This window comes from Podarcis melisellensis (genome assembly GCF_964234715.1).
Source record: "Podarcis melisellensis genome assembly, chromosome: 4".
NCBI lineage: Eukaryota > Metazoa > Chordata > Lepidosauria > Squamata > Lacertidae > Podarcis > Podarcis melisellensis.
Window position 1 is genome coordinate 86,179,905 of NC_138531.1, and position 20,785 is coordinate 86,200,689.

The following is a 20,785-nucleotide window of genomic DNA, read 5'->3' on the forward strand; positions in this document are numbered from 1 at the left end:
AGCAACCTGACAGCCTGGCCTTTTAATAATTCATCCATTAATTAGAGTGATGACTAAAGAATAGAGGCGGTGTGAACCACTTCAGCAGTTCTACTGAAAAAACACTCTGTTTGGTGATAACTGCCAGGGTTGTGCCCCTTATCCCAAAGAACTCTGGCAGCTATTTTGCTAAGGGTGCTTAGAGCTCTTCCGAGACATCTATTCCCCTCATGGAGCTACAATTGCTAGAGTTCCCTGTATCAGGGGATGGATAGTTGTGAATTGTAGCACTGTGAGAGCAGGGACCTCCTCAGTACCCTTCAGAAACTGAATCTCCCATAATTCTTTGGGAGGAAGCCATGATGGTTTAAAGTGGTATTGTAGTGCTTTAAATGCACAGTGTGAATGTGCACTTACTCTAAACACACGCACACACGCATTTCTTGATTTCCTCCCAGAAAAACAATAGAAGGATCCTTTCTTTAACATGTGGATTAGTCTAGTTAATTGTGCCTTGCTCACCCTGGGAAATCAGGGTTCCAAAATGCATATGGCCTATTCATGGCCAGCCCAGGATATTTTGATGATTGTGGCAAAACAAAAAATGGCACCCCTCCCCTCATCAGCCATCTGCTGCTACTGCATGTGGTGAATCGAGGTGGTTCAGACAAGCTCTGGCAGAAGAGGAGGAGCCAGTAGACCATAAGCTCGAAGCAGCAAGAGACACACTTTTAAGGATGTGGATCTGCCACCAGTAGCAGGTCTCAAATTTCAGCATCGCCCTGTGTGATGCCAAAATTTGGTGCACCCTGCCTCTCGTACTCTGTTCCAAATCACTGGTGCAGCATCCCTTGCCCCTGAGGCTCTGTGTCCAGTGCAAATGAACCAGTCATGCTCCCCTAACTCTACCTCTGCTGCCTCCTCCCTCAGATGTCCCCAGTTTGTCACCTGAGGCAACCATTCCTCATGGGCCCTGGGCCTATTCAAACATAAAACAGGACAGCCTCTTGGACCCTGAGATCATCTTCTGAGGCCCTCCTTTGTGTGCCTCCTCCTTGAGAGGTTTGAAAGGTGGTAACACAGCCTTCTCTGCAGTGGCTCCCTGTCTGTAGAATGCTCTCTCCAGGGAAGTTCGCCTGGCGCCTTCATTATACACCTTTAGGCGCCAGGCAGAAACGTTCCTTTTTAACCAGGCCTTTGCTTGATCCAATTTACATCCTATGCCCTTTCAAAATGTTTTTTTTTTGGGGGGGGCTATTGGGTCATTTTTGATTTTTAATTAGGTATTTTGTGGTTTTATAGCTTGATTTTGTTTTGTGAACCTCCCTGAGACCCCCGAGTACAGGGCCGTATAACAACAACAACAACTTTTTACTTTTTACTTGTGCTCTATGCTGAGCTAATTCAAACCTTGGCTTAGCATGCTGTCTTAACTCTGGTTCATGGTTGAGCTACAGCCAATGACAAAACTTGGCTACAGGCAAATATGGAGATATATACATGCACTCAGATTTATGTACACACAATCTCATGGGTTACATTTTATTCTAATAGCCATATACTTTAGTTTTTTACCCGACACCCGTATCAGCTAGACAAGAGATCGTGCAGACACTTCCCTGGAAATTGCAATGTAAAGTTGTCAGAAAACAAACTTTTAGGCGCAATTTATCAAAGCGTTCACCACAGTATGCTCAGAATATAGATAAAAAAGAAAAATCGTGAATGGTGAAGGTAGCCGTAAATTGGCATTCTCATGGGATGCTGTGATGGAGCTATTGTCTGCCAGTAAACCCTGCTATTTACAAAGTTTGGGTGTTGAAGTGATTAAGTCACCATGGTGACAGCAGGGCTGGCATTTCGTTTTATGAATAGCTCGTCTTGTTTACCGAGATCTCTTCAGGGTTTCGGTATCTACTTTCCGAAGGTCATTTAGAAAGCCTTAGAATAAGTGCTTCACCTATTTCCATATATGATTATGCTTTATTTTGTTCATTTCTTGGGTGTCCAGTGGAACATCTGAGCCAGCAAAAAACAAAGTGGGATGAAAAGATCATATTTTCTGCAGGGAAGAGGATTACTTCCCTTCCCCCCTTTTTGTGAACTTCCATGAACTGACTCAAGGAGATCCATTTCTCCCCTTGCTCACTCAGCTGCCACAATTTGATCTTGCTCTTTTCCTAGAGAAATACTGCATGGTTCTCATGGATTTCATCTGACATGAGATGGCTAAGGCAGTCTTGATTATAGTGTGATAAAAGGCATATCACACAAAATCGCCATTCTGGAGACACTGCCGGACTGAAAAGCAACAACACGCGATAGAGTTGCATCCAGTCTGAGTCATTCTTAATTCATTCATTCATTAATATATGACTTACATGCCCAAATGGCTTCAGTTTAGGGCACTGTCATACTGAGAGTCGACCCACTGGCATTATTAACTTCAATCCATTAACTTCAGTGGGTCTACTCCAAGTAGGTAAAATGGTAAAGGACCCCAGATGGTTAAGTCCAGTCAAAGGTGACTATGGGGTTGCAGCGCTCATCTCGCTTTTCAGGCCAAGGGAGCCAGTGTTTGTCCACAGACAGCTTTCCATGTCATGTGGCCAGCATGACTGAACTGCTTCTGGTGCAACGGGACACCGTGACGGAAGCCAGAGCATACAGAAATGCCATTTACCTTCCCGCCAGAGCGGTACCTATTTATCTATTTGCACTGGTGTGCTTTTGAGCTGCTAGGTTAGCAGAAGCTGGGACAGAGCAAACGGATCTCACCCTGTGATGTGGATTCAAACTGCCAACCTTCCAGTCAGCAAGCCCAAAAGGCTCAGTGGTTTAGATCACAGCGCCACCCACTCCACTACTCAGAGTAAAATTGGGAAGCAATTCTTGACACAGGAATCTGGTATAAAGCTACAGCAGACCCAAACACTGGTTACTGCTGATTTACCTGGCCTAAGCCTTGCAGAGAGAAAACAAGTCCTTATGTTGCAAGAATTTATGTATAGGTTAGGGTGGGGTGGGTTGCTCTTCCAGCAGATATCATGCACATGCAGCCCACTACCAAAATCGGCACAATCACTTTTGTGACTTTTGTGATTTGTCCCCACAAAACACTTCATCACAGTTTCTTCCTATCTATTCAAAGCGCTTCTACTGCACAACACCAAATGTAAGAATTTACTGATAAATGTATCTATGTACTGGCTCACTGGGAAAACTTCAGAAATTCATATAGACATGTGAGCTCAGCTACTCAGCAGCCCTCTGCCTGAGAGATACCTGAGTGCCAGTCAGGTAGCCATTCCAGAAATAACAAACCCAGATGGATACAAAAGGGTGTGATTAACTTGGCTGGGAAACAGGGAAATGCAAATATCTCTTTTGTTTCACTTGATGGGTGTTTGGTGGAGGGCAAGGAGAACCATGGGGCAGGGTCCAGGATGCTCAGATTACTGCCACCAGACCTCCCCTTTCATGATGTAACCATGATGTATTAGTGATGTAGTTCGGGGGGATGTAACATGGGGATTAGCAGCTAACAAAAGTTTGGGTGCTCTTTTGTTTGGGGCTTCCATCTTGTTCCACTTTGTGGCAGGTGGGAGTCCTGTTGCGACAGTCTTTAATAAAGACCAAGCCTACTGGCTGCTGATTTGCTCTGGTATTCCTGGCTTGTGTCCTTGTTTTTTGTCCAAGGGAGCCCTCAGATTTCTATGTTAACACTTAAAATAGTGTCTGAGTTGCACCACCTTATGCTGGGTTACCAGGCTGTATGACCAAGTTGAACAGGCTTAGGATATAGCCTCTTCCCCACCCCCATGTCCTCACCTTCTCTGTTCTTAGCAGTTGTGTGTGGTCAGTTGGCTAGGGGGACTAGGTTAGTTCCCTAAATGTTCCCATGGTGCCTCCTCCCCAAAGCCCAGAAAGCTTTTGCCCAACTTAGGGAGGGAGGCGTGATGCTCCAATAAGTTCAAGAGCCCTCTTGCCACCTTCCCAAAGCCCAGCCAACTTTGGGAAGGCGGCAGAACGGCTCCAGCATCCTGTCACAGGCAAGGTGCCTCCCTTCCAAATCCCAGGAAGTTGGACGTCACATTTGTGACATCGGCCCCGCCCCCAATCGCTCTTGGAAGCTGGAGCCTCTGGCCCTAACTGTGCCAGTGTATCTCTGGCTGAGCAAAGGATGTGGGAGTTAAGCCAGCATAGTCCAGCTACAGTAGGAACCTCCCAGCTCATCCAGCGATCCGTTGGATTCTAACCTGCTCGTCCCAGTAGATTGCTCCCTTAATTGGATTCAGCCCCCAGCTGTTAAGTCATCTATATCTGCAAGTCTGAAAGCCTCAGAGAGCTCCTGAAGGCCTTTTTAGTCATAAAAACACATCCTCCAACATTTTTATTCTTTGCATTGAAGGCGCACATTCATCAATGCAATCTCGAAACTGCATGCCTTAACATGGAATTAATTTGCACTTGTTGCATGGAGTTGACAGCAACGTTCACATACCCACAAGTCATATTTCCTGTGCCCCATTTTCCCCAAATACACCCCCTCTATAAATCGTGCATTTCCTTCTACAGTTGCGACTCATCATCGATGCTCATTAAGGCACCATGCAAATCTTTAATGAAAGCAATTTATATATTGCATTGAAATGCACCACGTAGGAAGAGACAATACTGTCTATTTATCACCTCAGAATGGAATTGCTTCCTTTTCTGCTCTGGGGGGTTCTGTAGGTACCTGCCCAAATAGACTGGGTATTTATCTTTGTTCAGGTTTAATTACTGTGATAAATCTTTAGACCTTTCCTTCTCTCTAACTACTTGGTGCACAGGGAGTTACTGAAGATAAGGTAACAAGGTGGACACACAACAAGAATGGATCCTGCACTGGCAAACTGAATAGCTCAGTGTGTGTGTGTGTGTGTGTGTGTGTGTGTGTGTGTGTGTGTGTGACAGAAAGGCTTTTCCTCCCTAATTTTCGAAGTCCTCAGAAGACAGTAAACAAAATGATTCATGAGTCAACGAGGGGTATGTTTCTGCCAAAAGGAAAAGCAGGATAAAGGGCACAGAGCTAAGCATTAGCAGCCTTGTGGGTTTAGTTAAAACCGAAAGGTGGGGTATAAATGTTTTAATAATACCATCTCAATGTCCCGGTGCAACCTTTTAAGTACACTAACATTTTAAGGACATTGGACACTGGTGCATGTCTAGAGGGGGGAGAGGTTTTGGACTCAATTTAGCAAAAAATTAGCACTGTGCACAACAAAAAACATATACTCCCCTCCAAAACTGTGCCACTAGTACAAATTAGTACCTCATCCCCAGTGCCGGATTTACGTATAAGCTAAACAAGCTATAGCTTAGGGCCCCACTCTCTTGGGGGTGGGGCAAAATGTAAAACCCCCCACACACTTGGATGTACATTTCCAAAATATAAGATAAAAAACAAATAAAATAAAACCTACATACAGCAATGGTGTTTTGTGTTGTTTAGGCTCCTATGATGTAAGTAATGGGTCCTGCCTGCTAGCCTGCTCCCTAAAATATCACTGGTTTGCTCATTTCTATATACAGTGGTACCATAAATTACCATATAGCATATATTCAACACAAAAAAAGCAACAATTTGTGGTTGAAAAAGGACAGTTGGACATATAAAGGGCCCCATTACCTTCAGTAGCTTAGCTCATCAAACCTAAATCCGGCCCTGCTCATCCCTGAGATATCTGAAGGGCTTTCTAACACAATCTGGAGCAGGCTCCACTTAATGAGATGAACTTTCAGTGGTTCGAAAATTTGACCCCTTCTTTGATCTCTTAACATAGGACAATACTGCGGACTTATTTGCAGGCTAGCTTGTAAGGATGGCTGTGATGATGGGGCATGTTGAGAGGCTGGGGCAAATGCTGTAGAAGTAATTGATGCGGCTGTTGACACTGTGGCGTGACATCCCACCAGTGGCTTTGCGGCGGCAACAATGCGACATCTCACAACCGCCGTGATGGGCTGGGGTGCAGCCATACTGGACTTTTTCACGGCATTCACAACCTAAACAAAGCAGGGGTATGAAAGCAAAGCTGTCCAATCTGAAAAGCACATTTGCCCGCAAAGACTCTGCCTGTGTATGTGTGGAAAATCCCAGATGCCTTGCAAAGAGGTTAAAGGAAACCTAACCAATGAACCGAAGGGAGCTGAACTCCAAACTTCTAATGTGGTGGTAACTTGTGTGTATAAGGGAGAGAGATTCAATTAAAGTACATTGGAATCTGGGTGGGAAGAGAAGTCTAGCCAATTTATCAAAACTTAGTTGACTGCCTAATGATGCCAATACTTCTGTTTAGCCATGTGTTAGGCTAATCAATCAATATCAATATAACTCCTACTCAGTTGTCATCCATACACTACCTGGCGACACAAATGCTGCAGCCCTCACCTGATCTCACACACACATATATATAACACAGCTGAGTCCCTGTTATCTCGTACATCATGTGGAGCTGCTGGAAGCCCAGCAAACTGCTCCCATCCATCTTCCCCTTGTCAAATAATTGTTATTTAGAGATCATGCATAGCCATCTGTTGTCTTATTTCAAGCCCAGGGCTCTGTCCCATGATTACAATATCTCTTCAACCCCTTAGCAATAGCAGCCAATGTGACATTTGATGTTCACATCATAGGGAAATGCATCAAAGAAAGAGGCAACCACATACATGATAAATATTGCACGCTCGTCCACATAGCATGTCGATCTGCAATTGGCGGGGAGAAAGTCAATTCAGATTTAAAGGCAAACCTCTCCAATTCTCACTTTCTGGGAGAACACGTGAACCAAAACACAAGGTCCTTCACTGAAGGTTTTTAAGTAGAGGCTGAGACCAGAGTGGGGACTTAGGCTGGATTCTAACCCCTTCAGTCTCCATCATATGCCAAGACAACCCAACACAGAACACTATTTGAAAGGCTTGTTTCCCCTCTGCTGAACAGGGTTTGGATCTGGTGTAACTTTAGGCCACTTTAACTTGCACTAGGGTGCTTTGAATCACCTTCATCTGCGTTAGATCCCTCCTTAATGCACAAAGCCTAGGCAAACATACAGTTGTTGTTGAAGGTGCCACAGTACCCTTCATTGTCTTTGCTTAGCATTGTTGACTCTGTCAAGCAGCGGATCTTCCAAGTCTTGGGCAGAGGGTCTTTTTCTTATTATTTATAAATTTTATTAGTTTTCATTCAGTTATACATTTTATCCCGAATACAACAAATCATGACTGTTTTGGACTTCTTTCAGCGTCTCTGACAATCATCCATATTTATACCTTTAATACACATTCCCTTCTTTCGTATTGCCATTGTTCCTCCTTACTCCCATTATTTCTGATAAACAATACTTATTTGTTTTTTTACAGTGCCTCTTGAAATCCCACTAGCGTTGCATTTACACCGCATATGTTTTTCAGATAATCCACCAATTTTCCCCAGTCTTCAATGAACTTTTGGTCTTTAGTATATCTAATTTTCCCAGTTAGTTTGTCCAATTCTGCATAGTCTATCAGTTTTGATCTCCATTCTTCTATCGTCGGTATCTCCTCTTGTTTCCGGGCAGAGGGTCTTTTTCACCACCTGATCCCGTTTAACTAGAGATACCAGGGAGGCAGGGGCAAATGAAGTAGGATATCCGATAATCACCAAGGTCCATGGAACAGAGAGGCTTCTCACTGGTTCCTCAATGAGAAGACATATCACCAAAATGCACACTGAGTATATTCTGGGATATCCTGTTAATTTTCATGGGATGACAGTGAGATTCCAAAGGTACCAAGGGAACAGGCAGGTTCATAATCTTCTCACCCTCTCTCCCTTCTCTCTCCCTCCCTCCTGCACCACCTGATTCCAATCTGAAATCAGTGCACGTTCATGTCCATCTAAAAGAAAATGTGCTTTTAGGGCCACCAGTCATAGGGAAGTGTCTTTTATTTGTGCTTTACCAACCAAATCTCCTCTCTGGCCACATTCCTACTGCACATTGAAAGCACTATGATACCACTTGAAACAGCCACGACTTCTTCCAAAGAATTCTGGGAGCTGTAGTTTGGGAAGGGTGCTGAGATTTGTTAGGAGTGCCCTGTTCCCCTCTGTAAGCACAGATGCCACAGTTCCTTGCAAAGAGGGATTGATTGTTAAATCACTCTGGGAATGCATTGCACGGGGTGCATGGTAGTCAAATAGCCTTTTAGCTAAGGTTATCCACCATGTATGCTGTGAACTGTGGCCTCTGTCTCAGAGCTAATGTTAGATGCACTCCAGGAGCATTGGGAAGGAATGGAATAAAAGTTCAGCAGTTTAGCTGCTTGACATGCAGAGATGCTTCATGCTGCAGCATATGGGAGCTGTGCCAACATGCAAAGATATCCACTCAATAGCGAACTGCTCAGAAATTATTACTTTCAACAAGACCAGAGTGCAGCAGCTAGAAATCAGCAAGCAAATGATCACGACCGAGAGCACAATTAATTATCATATTGTCAAGGATAGCTCACTCTGGCCAAAGGGGATGCTTGCAACATCTAGAAGTTCTTTTGAGCCCCCCTCCCATGAGAATGAATCTCACTCATTAAAGAGGCGGGGGGGGGGTGTTAACACATTTGCTGTGGGTGCTTAGATGCTGGCCTAAATTTGCGTAATCCTCCCGTCTTTAATCCGAACGTTCACAGCCATGAAACTCTGCACCTGATCCCCTTCAATTATGCTGTCATCGCAGATTCATTTTCCCCAGAGTTAAACCACTTTAAATCATTTATAGTTAGGAGTTTAACAATCTCCATCTTATTAGGCCTGCGTCGGTTACGAAGGCACTGTCAGGGAAGAGGAACGGGCTGACATTAATAACAGACCCTCCAAGTGTCCCTATTTTCCAGGGATGGTCTCGAATTTACAGAAGCTGTCCCGGTTTCTGATTTGATCCTGGTATGTCCCGCTTTTCCTTAGGATGTCCCTATTTTCATCAGAGAAATGTTGGGAGGGTATGTGACTAGTTATGTGTCTCATACACAGTTCACAGAGGATCTCTCTCCGGTTAACTCCCAGAACCAGAAGAGGCATGAAAAGGGCAGAGGAGAGATTGGCCGGCGTAGTCTCTGATTGCTTGGGGAAATCCTGGGGAGGAGGGGACTTGGGCTGTGAGGTGGCAGGGACCTTCCATCTCAGCAACTGCTTTATGGAGCAAGACTTTCATGAGGGATAAGTTGCTGTACTCATTAGGAAGACCTGACACCCCACCAAGTCTCTGAAGATCACGGTTTTGCTAATCAAGTGTTAACTCCAACTGGCACAGTGTGATTTACTGTCGGCTTGCTGACATAATGTAAAAAGACAAGGACATAAACATGCAAATAAACTGAAACATCAGTTAGCATAAGCATTTCTTCTGCAGGCGGCAACATGGAAGAAAACAGATATCGTTGGAGAAAAGCCAGTTCACTTGAGAGATAGGAACTAATGGTATCAACTAATTCCCCATCCCTGGCTTAGAATGAACACCAGTACGTGATACTTTTTTTGCAGCTTGCAACAGTGACTGAAAATGGTCTGCTTCCCAATAGATACAGAGATGAGACTTCTCATGCGATAAAGCAACCCAGTCTGTCTGGTGAAGCATATACCAGAATCGTGGTGAGCTTATGCATGTACAGAGATAGTATGCTGGGAACTGAAGCTACAGCGCTAGTTATGAGCTAATTTACAAAACGTAGATTAATTGGGATGTTTCCGTAACAAGCTATTAACCTGTCCCTGGGGAGGAGAAGGGGGGGCAAGTCCCTTCCCTTCATTATTGCCCCATATATCAGTACCCACATACGGTAGATGCCTAAAAGGCAATAAAGGACGTGGCCGAGAGCCAAACGTCTCGGTGCATTTTTCAAGTTAATTAATTGCCATCTTTCTCGTGCTTTCTCATTTTCTCACGTTTCCTACAATGGCATCTGGAGTTATACTTGTCGACATTGTTAGCCTTGCAACACGCGAGCAAGCCGCCCTAAAGGAGATTTCTTGTCAGGGCGTCTCATTCCTCCAGCACCTAACACTGGCTTAATTGGGCAAGGCCAACTAGCGTTCCTCATTCCCCTGAGGTTCAATACCATCCCCAGGGGAAGAAGCATTTCTGCAATTGAACCACCATATATTCAAGGCCATGGTATTTTGGTGTTCGTTAACTTACATATCAACTTTGCCTTTTGTCAGAATGACAAGGGAGTGGAGAGAGAGAGAGAGAGAGAGAGAGAGAGAGAGAGAGAGAGAAGGAGGGAGAGAAATCGGGAGAGTTAACTGAATGGGGATGATTCTGGGTTGATTTCTGAAGGAACGAACCACCCTCACTCATTCCAGCCACGTGAGGTTATAGGTCAGTGGTAGAAGATCTGATTTGCATGCAGACAATTCCAGCTTTGATTCCTGGCATCTCCAGGGAGGTCAGGAAGAAGAAGAAGAGGAGGAGAAGGAGGAGGAGGAGGAGGAGGAGGAGGAGGAGGAGGAGGAGGAGGAGGAGGAGGAGGAGGAGGAAGAGTAGTAGTAGTAGTTTGGACTTGATAGCCTGTATTTCACTCCCCTTAAGGAGTCTCAAAGTGGGGACTCTTTCTTCAAGTTGGAGCATGGGAGATTTGTTGATCCTGGACAGAAACTGTTTTTGCTTGATGTGGAAGGAGGAAAATATGAGGAGCTGGTGATAGAACTCCTTCGAGAAGAGAAGACCAACAAAAAGGACTACAAACAAAACTGGTGGAGAGAGACTAACTGGGGCCTAAGAGCCTCTGATGTGAGAAATCCGGGTTAAATTTGTTTTTTCTTTTTTGAGGACATTTGGGAAGGGGCGAAAACCGGGACAGGGGGGGAGGGGAGTATAGGGTGGTAAAAATCTGGGATTTAGAATTGAAATATTATGATCATTGATTTAATATAATGAGGGAAGAATTTGTGGGAGAGAAATTAGGCCGACCTCAGAGAAAGGATTTAATGTGTAAAATGGGACATGTAAAATTATGATAAGTAAAAATGGAAAAATGATAAGTTTTAAGAAAAGATATGAATAACATTTAAGAGATATGAACAAATAATTTGCTGAGATATTTAATGAAAGTGGAAGGTGGGTAGGGGAGTGTGGGGAGGTCACGGAAAGAAGATTATGAAAGTAAGGCTATGAAATAATAGATGTTTTGTTTTGTGTTTGTGTTTGTTTTCTATGTGTATAAAAAAGCTGAAAACCTAATAAAAATTTATATTATATAAAAATCAAAGTGGCTAACAATCTCGTTTTCCCTTCCTCCCCCACAACAAACACTCTGTGAGGTGAGTGAGGCTGAGAGACTTCAGAGAAGTGTGACTAGCCTAAGGTCACCCAGCAGCTGCATGTGGAGGAGTGGGGAAGCGAACCCGGTTCACCAGATTACGAGTCCACCGCTCTTAACCACTACACCACACTGGCTCTCCCACTGCACCACGCTGGCTGGGAATCCAAAAGTAGGAGGAACAGAAAGCAAAGCTACCTCCTGGCTGGTTCTGAGGAAAGAGACAAGCAGGCGGTGACTGAGCGAGAGCAGATTGAAATTGGTGGAGCAGTTCCCCATTTGCCCCAGTGGACAAGTCCCTACCAATTTCCAGAAGAGTCGGTTCATGATGTCAGGAGGTGCCAGAGCCATATCTTTGATATAATGGCACAGCTGCCCTATGTGCTGCCCTAGCATTACAGCAGGTTGGGAAAGAAACTAAACAGTGATGTCTTCTCAGGCTCTGGACCAGTCCTGAAAACAGTGGACCAGTCCTGAAAATGTGGATCAACTCTGGACCACAGTGGACCAACTGGAAAACAGTGGACCAACTCTGGACCAGTCCTGAAAACACTGAAAACAGTGACATCTGCCTGATGTCAATAGGCAGTGAGTTCCAAGGGTGAGTGCTGACTTATTCCACCCTCCTCCCAGGAGCAAATCCCTCTGGGCAAGGGCTGTGTACTGAAAGTGGGCAGGGTAAAAGCTCAGAGTAGGTGGAGTCAAAACACACACACATAGACACACAGCCTGGTATCTCTCATGCAGACACAGAGACAAACACACACATTGTGCCACATTCCTTTTCACACCCATGGCTACTGAAGTTCACATCACTAGTTGAAATGGAATGAAGGCAGCCTTATCTGAGACACCCTTTCTCCTGCTCTGCAGCATTCATGGTGGATGGTCTTCCAGTATTCCTTTGGTGGTCCCAGAATTGGTCACGGGTTTGTGCACAGTTCAGCCTTTAACAATTCATAGTCAAGACCACAGCTGGACATGATGAGCGTGCAGAAAAGTGAGACTCACATCAGCACAAAAGAAAGGCAGTCAGCTGTACCTGGTGAATGGAGAGGTGGGGAGCACATCAGAACGACGCCTTGACCTTCCCGCACTGACACAGCACTTCTCGTCCGACCACTGAAATTCCCCAGATCTGTTAACATAACACAGCGGGTTTAGAGTCATGGAAAGAAACTTCTCGGCATTAGCGACTGCACAGATTTCTCTTCCTATCCTCACCGTCCGACCCTTCTTTTCACTCTCTCATGCTTTAAAAGGCAAAAAAGAATGCTCGTTTTTATTCTTGAAATTTACAAGAAAAATGCCTGGCTGTTTCACAGTAAATCTATTCTGGCTGATTTCAGCTGGCAAATGGAAATATTTTCTGCATTACATCAACACCTTTTTTTTATTGCCCCTTCTAGGATGCGGAAATGGTATCAGCAAAAAGGCATTCGGCGATGTACCCTTTTGTAACAGACATTTAATAGCTCTTTTATTCCTTTTTACTATTTCCTGCTTATTGATTTCCTCCCCAGTAAAAGTCATTCTGTGCATAGTGAAAAGAGAAATAAAGGGGGGGGGGAGGATGCATCACATCTGAATTGCATCCTGTGCAAGACTCTTGGGTATCGTGAAAGGGATACTGCAAACAAGGTAATATTAGCGTGTTTGGAGCGGGATTAGCAACACTGGATCTATTGGGGAATTGGTGCTGTGGTACCTAACTATCAGTGTATCAATTGCATTACCCATTTCTAAAGTGCTTAACAAGTACAAAGCGTCCCAGTCGTTGCCCTCAGAACAACACTGTGTGGTAGGCCACTAATATCTGAGTAGAAGTGGTCACCAGTGTGAGTGTCCTCCCTAAAATCTGAGCAAGACCCCCTAATTCCTTTCTATCCCTTCCCTCCAAATCTTCCCCTATTGCTGTGGTCAATAAAATCTATGACTACCATTGGATATCATCCTATAAGTATATGGTGACAAAAGAATAATGCAAGCAGCTCTGAGGGAATTTAAAACATTCGTCCAGTGAGGAATCAGGATGTTCTTTATTTCTGATAGTGAGAGAGAGACCAATAATGTGGGGGAACGATGGAAAATAAACATACCAAGATCTCTCTTACCCCCGTCCCCTGTGATTAGAAAAGAGGTCAGTAGCAGTAGGATCCCCATCTTTGTGAGGAGAAAAAAAAATAGACTGCATTTTCCCTGCTGAAATCATTAGAGCATTTAAGTAAAAGAAGAATGGCGCTCCTTACTGGGTTTTACAAAGTATGCCTAAGTGGAGCTGTGCAGCTGAATGTGTTGCAAAAGCAGGAACACATTAGGGCAGATGATGGACAGCTGGCCGTAGGCTCCTCTGGGGTATAAATTCAATAAATAAGTAAATAAATATTTTGTTTGCATTTGAAATCCAGTATTCTCATACCCTCCAACATCTCTCCAATGAAAATAGGGATATCCTAAATAACAATGGGACGCGGGTGGCGCTGTGGGTTAAACCACAGAGCCTAGGGCTTGCCAATCAGAAGGTCAGCAGTTCAAATCCCTGCGACGGGGTGAGCTCCCGTTGCTTGGTCCCTGCTCCTGCCAACCTAGCAGTTCGAAAGCACCTCAAAGTGCAAGTAGATAAATAGGTACCGCTCTGGGGGGAAGGTAAACGGCGTTTCCGTGCACTGCTCTGGTTCTCCAGAAGCGGCTTAGTCATTCTGGCCACATGACCCAGAAGCTGTACGCCAGCTCCCTCGGCCAATAAAGCGAGATGAGCGCCACAACCCCAGAGTCGGTCACGACTAGACTTAATGGTCGGGGGTCCCTTTACCTTTAAATAATAATAATAATAATAATAATAATAATAATAATAATAGTTGTTGTTGTTGTTAATTCCCCACCCATCTGACTGGGTTGCCCCAGCCATTCTGGGCAGCTTCCAACACATATAAAAACATAACAAAACATTAAACATTTTAAAACCTCCCTATACAGGGCTGCCTTGAGATGTCTTCTAAAGGTTGTATATTATTTCCTTGGCTTGGGGGAAGCTGTAACTCCATACCCTCCAACATTTCTCCAATGAAAATAGGGCCATCCTAAGGAAAAAGTGGGACATCCTGGGGTCAAATCAGAAACCGGGACGGCTTCTGTAAATCTGGTACTGTCCCTGGAAAACAGGGACAAGGAGGGTCTGCATTCTGTGTTGATGCTCAGAATCTTGGCGTTTGCAATGGGCTGCTAGAATTTTGACGGCCTGATGAGAGTTTTTGTCACGCTCCATTTGAGGCTCTCAACTGTGACGTTTCCTGCATCAAAGTGTGAGATGGGAACTTTGCAGTCTAAGGCACCTTCAGGAATTGTCATGGGCTGAGTGCTGCCCTACACACAGAGAGAAGTCTACATGGCACCGTTTTCTATGCCCTTACAAGAAATCTATTTTGCACTAGTGGCTCCCTGATCTGGACAAAAATGGGAAACAAAAAATGTTCAGAGCTGCAAGCTAATTTTGCACACAGTAGTCTATTCCACTCTCTTTCCCCCAGACACTTCCTATCAAAGAGGGTGTCTTTAATAAGGCCAACATTTTTCTGACAGGACAAAATTGGTGCAGCAACAGTTTTTAACTCCACCTCTCCTTCCTTTTCCTCATTGCGTGCTGACATTTCCCCCTCCTGCATTTGTTCTTCTCTGAGAAATTTAAATTGTGTTGTTGATTCCTGTCCTCTCAAAGGATCCATTAAGGGCATGTTTCGTATTCCAAAAGACAACAGCTAAATATGGAAATTTGTATAGTCTTCCCTGCCTGAACCATCTATCTTGCTCTTTGAGGGCATTTTCCAGGAAGAGAAATGACATCCTAAGGAAATTAATGATATGTCTGTTGCCATATAATTGCGTTCTTCGAAATATGAGTGTTTCATAGAGCTACCACAAACTGCAACAATTCACAAAATTGCTCTCAAAATTGTCCTCACTGGCTATAAATAAATTATAGAGCATTAAGAGTGATAAGATTGAAATCTATTTTGTTGTCATTAAACCAATTTGCAGATTTTGAAGGTCTCCAGACAGTACTGTTGTTGATTAAAAAAAATAATTTTAGAAATCTAACAAGGAAAAACATGTTGTAACAAGAATTTGTCCAAACAGTGGCTTCCTGTAGCTATTATCACCTTTTAAATCTGATAATCTGCCCCTTTCATGGCTACTGTACTGGAAGCAAACCAAAGCCCAAAACAAATATAATTAATGTGCACAATTTTGCAATTTAACCCTTTTCCTTCCTGATATGTTCCAGATTGAAATATACTCAGAGTTGAGAGTGGATTTCATGCTCTTTATTCAGCTCATAGTCGTGAGGAGGAATGAAAGTCCCCTCAAAGTATCTGCTTTATATACATTATTTACACAATGGGCTGCACGTGATTGGCTTATTCCGGAATTCTCCTGTAGGCCAATCAGGTTGTGGATTCACTTCCATCTGGAGCCGGATTGGGTGGCTCCTGCAGACCAATCATACTGCTGCATTGTTCTAGGACCAATCAGACTGCTGCATTCTGAATCCTATTGTTCTAGGACCAATCAGACTGCTGCATTTTGGATCCTATTGTTCTAGGACCAATCAGACTGCTGCATTTTGGATCCTATTCAACTCAGTACATAACACAGATGAAAATCATTCCTCCATGAAGGAACAGACAGAAGCCTGTCTGAAACTTCTTGCCAGCTTCTGTCAGTCAGTGTAGACATACTGGGCTAGACCGACCAAGGGTCTGACTCAGTAGAAAGCAGCTTCCAATTTTTCCACAATAAAGAATAGGTCTGCCTCTCCTGCATATCAGGCAAGGATCTCCATGTAAAATGTTTCAGACACAACAATATTTACTGCGTATCAGTAGGGAATAAGAGTTTAGGGAGCAGTTCATAGGTGACAATCCTAAAATATCTTTTTAAAAGGCAGCCTTTAGGGATGAGGGAACGAACAGCTGGCCGGGTCAGGATTCTAGGAGACGGGCAGTTATAAGACAGGAATGTGAAACAGATGAAATTTAAGCAGCAGCAGAACTTGTGAATCTTGTGGTTTAAAAAAAAAAATGAAAATATGTTTTGTCTTAAAGTGTGGCTGTCAAGTGTGACTGTCAGTGCAGGGAGGAACTTCTATATCAAACCAGTGATGCGAGGGGGCAAAGGCACAGCTGTGAAACTCCCGAACGCCACAAATCCAGAAGTGACTGTTCCAGTTTGCAAACTATTTTTGGAAGCCAAATGTCCGACGGGGCTTCCGCGGCTTCCAATTGGCTGCAGGAGTCTCCTGCGGCCAATCAGAAGCCATGCTTTGGTTTCCAAATGTCTTGGAAGTCGATTGGATTTCCTGAACTGATTCTGTTCGACTTCCAAGGTATAACTGTATTCTGTAATTAATAGATGGCACGAACTCTTTTCATAAATCAGTCAATAAATAAATAAATATTGAGTGATAACAACCAGAAGTTTCAGGAGAGCTGAATAGCAAATTGAAGTAGAAAGGGGGGGGGGAGAAACAAATTCAGATTTTAATTTCTTAACTCTGTTTTTTTATATCTAACAATCAAGGTGACATTTCATTTGTAACGCCAAAGCAGTCTCATTAAACTGAACAAAATCAAGCTGAAATGGAATGTGGGGAGAGCCCGTTGCTGTTTCATCATAGAGGAATACAGAACAAACAACAACAACCACTTTTCCCTGCTTAGGAAACATAATGAAAACCGCGCTGCTCGGCCACATTCATTATGCCTCAATTTATATGCGCCAGATGCCAGACGGCTTAAGTGACGGGCCTTACCTGGGCATTTGCAAAAATTATTTATAAAAACAACTCTTCTAGAAAACGTGCATTCATTTTATTTAAATTCAATTACCACTGTAAAGGGCTTGTTCCCAGTAAACAGTAGAAGCCCTATTTGCAAGTGAAAATTAATTGCTATTCAGGTGCTTCCAGCATGGAAAAGAAAGTACTATGCACAAGGGTGTAGACAGACTCAGCTTTCCATTAGGAGTATGAGGCTTTTGCAGCATTAGCGCTAATTTAATCAAACTGGTTAACCATCTGTAAAACAAAGACTGAAGATTTAACACCTTTGCTATGACACTGGACAAAGCATACAGAACTAGCTATTTGCAGGGGCATAGATCAAGAGGCAGTTCTGCTTGAAAAAGAACAGCGTATCACCTGGTTCATCTAGTGCTGTACTCTGACTGGTAATGACTGTCTAGAACAGAGGTTTTCAACTTTTTTGAGTCCACGGCTCCCTTGACCAACAATATTGGTTCTGCGGCACCCCTATGGGGCTCAGGAGTCCAGTTATGTCCCCCCCTTGCCTGCAGAGCTGGCAGCCCCTCATCCCTTTTTTGAACACCCTCTCTTGTGGAGTGTTCCCTCAGCCTCCTCTCCCGTCTCCTCGTGAGTCCTTCAGGAAGCTGCTGCACCCTCTCCCCCCCCCGGTCTCTGAGCCACCCCACCCTGAAGAGAGGTGCCTCTTCATCCTGCTCCATGAGGGTCTGGGCAGAGGATGTTCCAAGTGTTTGGGAATCATTCTGCCAGAAACAAGTAGAAAGGTTCTAGAAGGTTCTAGAAGACCACTCGGCTTTGTTTTTGCAGATGCCTGATGGAAGAGTGGCAAATTTTGATGAAGGACTGTTGCTGTGATTTACAACGTGCTGGAGATAAGACTTTTGTTTGAAAGTGTGCTGTTAATTGCTGTTTATGTCAACAGTCGAAACCATTTCCCTGGACTTGGGTGACTTTAAAAGAGGATTAGACAGATTCATGGAGGACAAGGCTATCAGTGGACACTAGCCATGATGGCTATGTGAGGCTGTGTGTTTGGTGAGGCTGTGTGTTTGGTGGAAGGATGTTCACCTGGAATTCCTCACTGCGATTGAGGTGTTCCTCTTCTCCCACCTCAGCATTGTTTTATCTAATTTTCAATAGTAGTATTTATTTATTTATTTTTATGTAAACCATAAAGGTAAAGGACCACTGATGGTTTAGTCCTGTCAAACTTGACTATGGGGTTGCGGCACTCGTCTTGCTTCAGGCCGAGGGAGCCGGTGTTTGTCTGCAGATAGCTTTCCTGGACATGTGTCCAGCATGACTAAACCACTTCTGGCAGAACGGGACACTGTGACGGAAGCCAGAGTGCATGGAAACACCATTTACCTTCCACTGCAGTGGTACCTATTTGTCTACTTGAGCTGGTATGCTTTTGAACTGCTAGATTGGCAATAGATAGGTACATAGGATTGTGTGGTCAATTGGAGATGCCGGGAATTGAACTTCATGCAGAGCATGTAGTCTACATCTAAGCTATGGCCCTTTATTTTTGGAGAGGGCTATAGGAAGTTTTCGTCTCATTGCGCACGCAATAGTAGAGAACTCTCATTCATCCCTCCCCCCCCCAAGGGAAGTCACTAGGGATCTAGAGAGCCAGTGTGGTGTAGTGGTTAAGAGCGGTAGTCTCGTAATCTGGGGGAACCGGGTTCACGTCTCTGCTCCTCCACATGCAGCTGCTGGGTGACCTTGGGCCAGTCACACTTTTCTGAAGTCTCTCAGCCCCACTCACCTCACAGAGTGTTTGTTGTGGGGGAGGAAGGGAAAGGAAAATGTTAAAGGGAGTGAAAGGCATGATATCAAATCCAAACTCTTCTTCTTCATCATCTATGCTCCCCAAACTTCATTTTCACTTCTGGGTTTTAGACTTTCTTCTGGCATGCTCTCAAAATGTGCCAACAAAAAAATTAGAATGGAGTGCACTGTTTATCTGCCCACCACCGAAAAGAGGCCAGTAGGGTTGTTTAAAAGTTTTGCAATATAAACCATGGAGGAACAGATTTCTTCTACCCTGGTTAAGCTGCTGTTGGCCACTGCCCAAGCCATCTGCCCTTGCTGAATTCTTGGCCCTCCAGCTGGCAACAGCTGCTAATAAACCAACAAGCCTTCTTCCCCTCCCTCAATTGATGCTCCATAGCAGAATGCAGGATGCAGAATAGTGATCAGGCTGTTGACATAGTTGCTTCTGCTGCCACTTGCAGAGAGACAGAGACAGAGACAGACAGAGACAGAGACAGAGACAGAGACAGAGACAGAGACAGAGACAGACAGACTGTACTACTGCTAGGGCTAAATAGTGAGATCCGCCTCCAAGAAACTGTTGAAGAATGAAATGATCCCACTGCAATTTTTCCGCTTACAAACAGGATGGAAACCAGTTGTGTACCCTGCTGTAATTTGGTCATTCAGAGCAGGTGATAATAATACAGGGACTGTATCTCTGACACTGATGCAACATGGGACAACTTCCTCCAAAAGTTAGGTTAACAAAACTGAGTTTTGTTGTTGAATTAACTGAGGAGCTAAGCGGAACTCACACCTGCAGTCTCAGGGAAAATACCCCGTATATACTTATGCCAAAAATGTCTCTGTGTTAAGGGAAGGCTTTGCAAATAAGCAATTCTACTGGGTTGGCAAACAGATTCTTTGTCTGCTGTTTTGTGTTTCTAATAGAACAGGTGTGTCTGTGAGTAACAGCTTTCACACTACTACTCTGCAATTACCGCTTAGTACTTCATCGCAGGTGCTGCATGCCCTGATGAGATTGTTCGTGAGGTCTGCAGGTTCTAAGAGGAGTGGATGGAAAATGCAGAATGTGGCCCCAGTGCTAAGAGCGTTGATGTCGACTTTACACTTGGTGCGTACTAACAAGAGTAGGAAGCAAGCGTTACTCCAGCTGTATGCAGAACCAGTAGCTGGGCAAAATGATATCTGGAGCAGACTCCAGGAGAGGGGAGCTGTGCTGTGTGACTCCCCTCTCAGGAAAGGTTGCATCGCTCGAGACTTTTTAATTTAGAGAAAAGGTGACATGATAGACATTTAGAAAACTATGCATGGCATGGAGGAAGTGGATAGAGTAGTTCTTCTTCTTTCACGACACTATGTCATGGTCTGGTTCACGGGCGATCGAAGTCCCTGCTGGGGACGTCGGCACTGGGGGGCAAGATGGCAGGGTGGGAGCAGGAACGGGAGTCCAGAAGCCAGGATTTGGGAAGCCAAGAGTTTGAGGGTCAGAGAGGTGGGAGTCAAGAAGCCAAGGGTCTGAGGGTCAGGAAGGAAGGAGTTGCGAAGTCAAGAGTCTGAGGATCAAGAAGCAAGGAGTCACGAAGGCAGGGGTCTAAGGATCAAGAAACAAGGAGTCAAGGAACCAACCACAGCAAGGCAAGGGAATGTGTTGCTGTGGCAAAGAGCTGACCTTATATCCCTTCCCAGCTCTTGCCACCAGGTGCTGTGAGTTACCAATTGGCCTCACCTGTGAGGCTGCACCTTGCCTCTTCAGAGCAAACTTAGGAAGGCCCCAGTCCTGGTCACAGGGCCTGGCTCCTGCATGACCACACTAGAACTCATGCATATCCAATGAAGCTGCATGTTGGAAGATTTAGGACAGAT

General features: G+C 44.5%; 1 protein-coding gene across 3 annotated transcripts in view; it reads right to left on the bottom strand.

The window, feature by feature from the left end:
- Nucleotides 1-20,785, bottom strand: part of CNTN5 (contactin 5) — a 650,966-nt gene that overhangs the window by 179,887 nt on the left and 450,294 nt on the right. For all 3 annotated transcript variants that reach the window (XM_081909603.1, XM_081909601.1, XM_081909602.1), the window contains one exon: nucleotides 12,362-12,457. In XM_081909603.1, coding sequence (XP_081765729.1) covers nucleotides 12,362-12,457 — 96 coding nt within the window. The remainder of the gene's footprint in view (nucleotides 1-12,361; nucleotides 12,458-20,785) is intronic.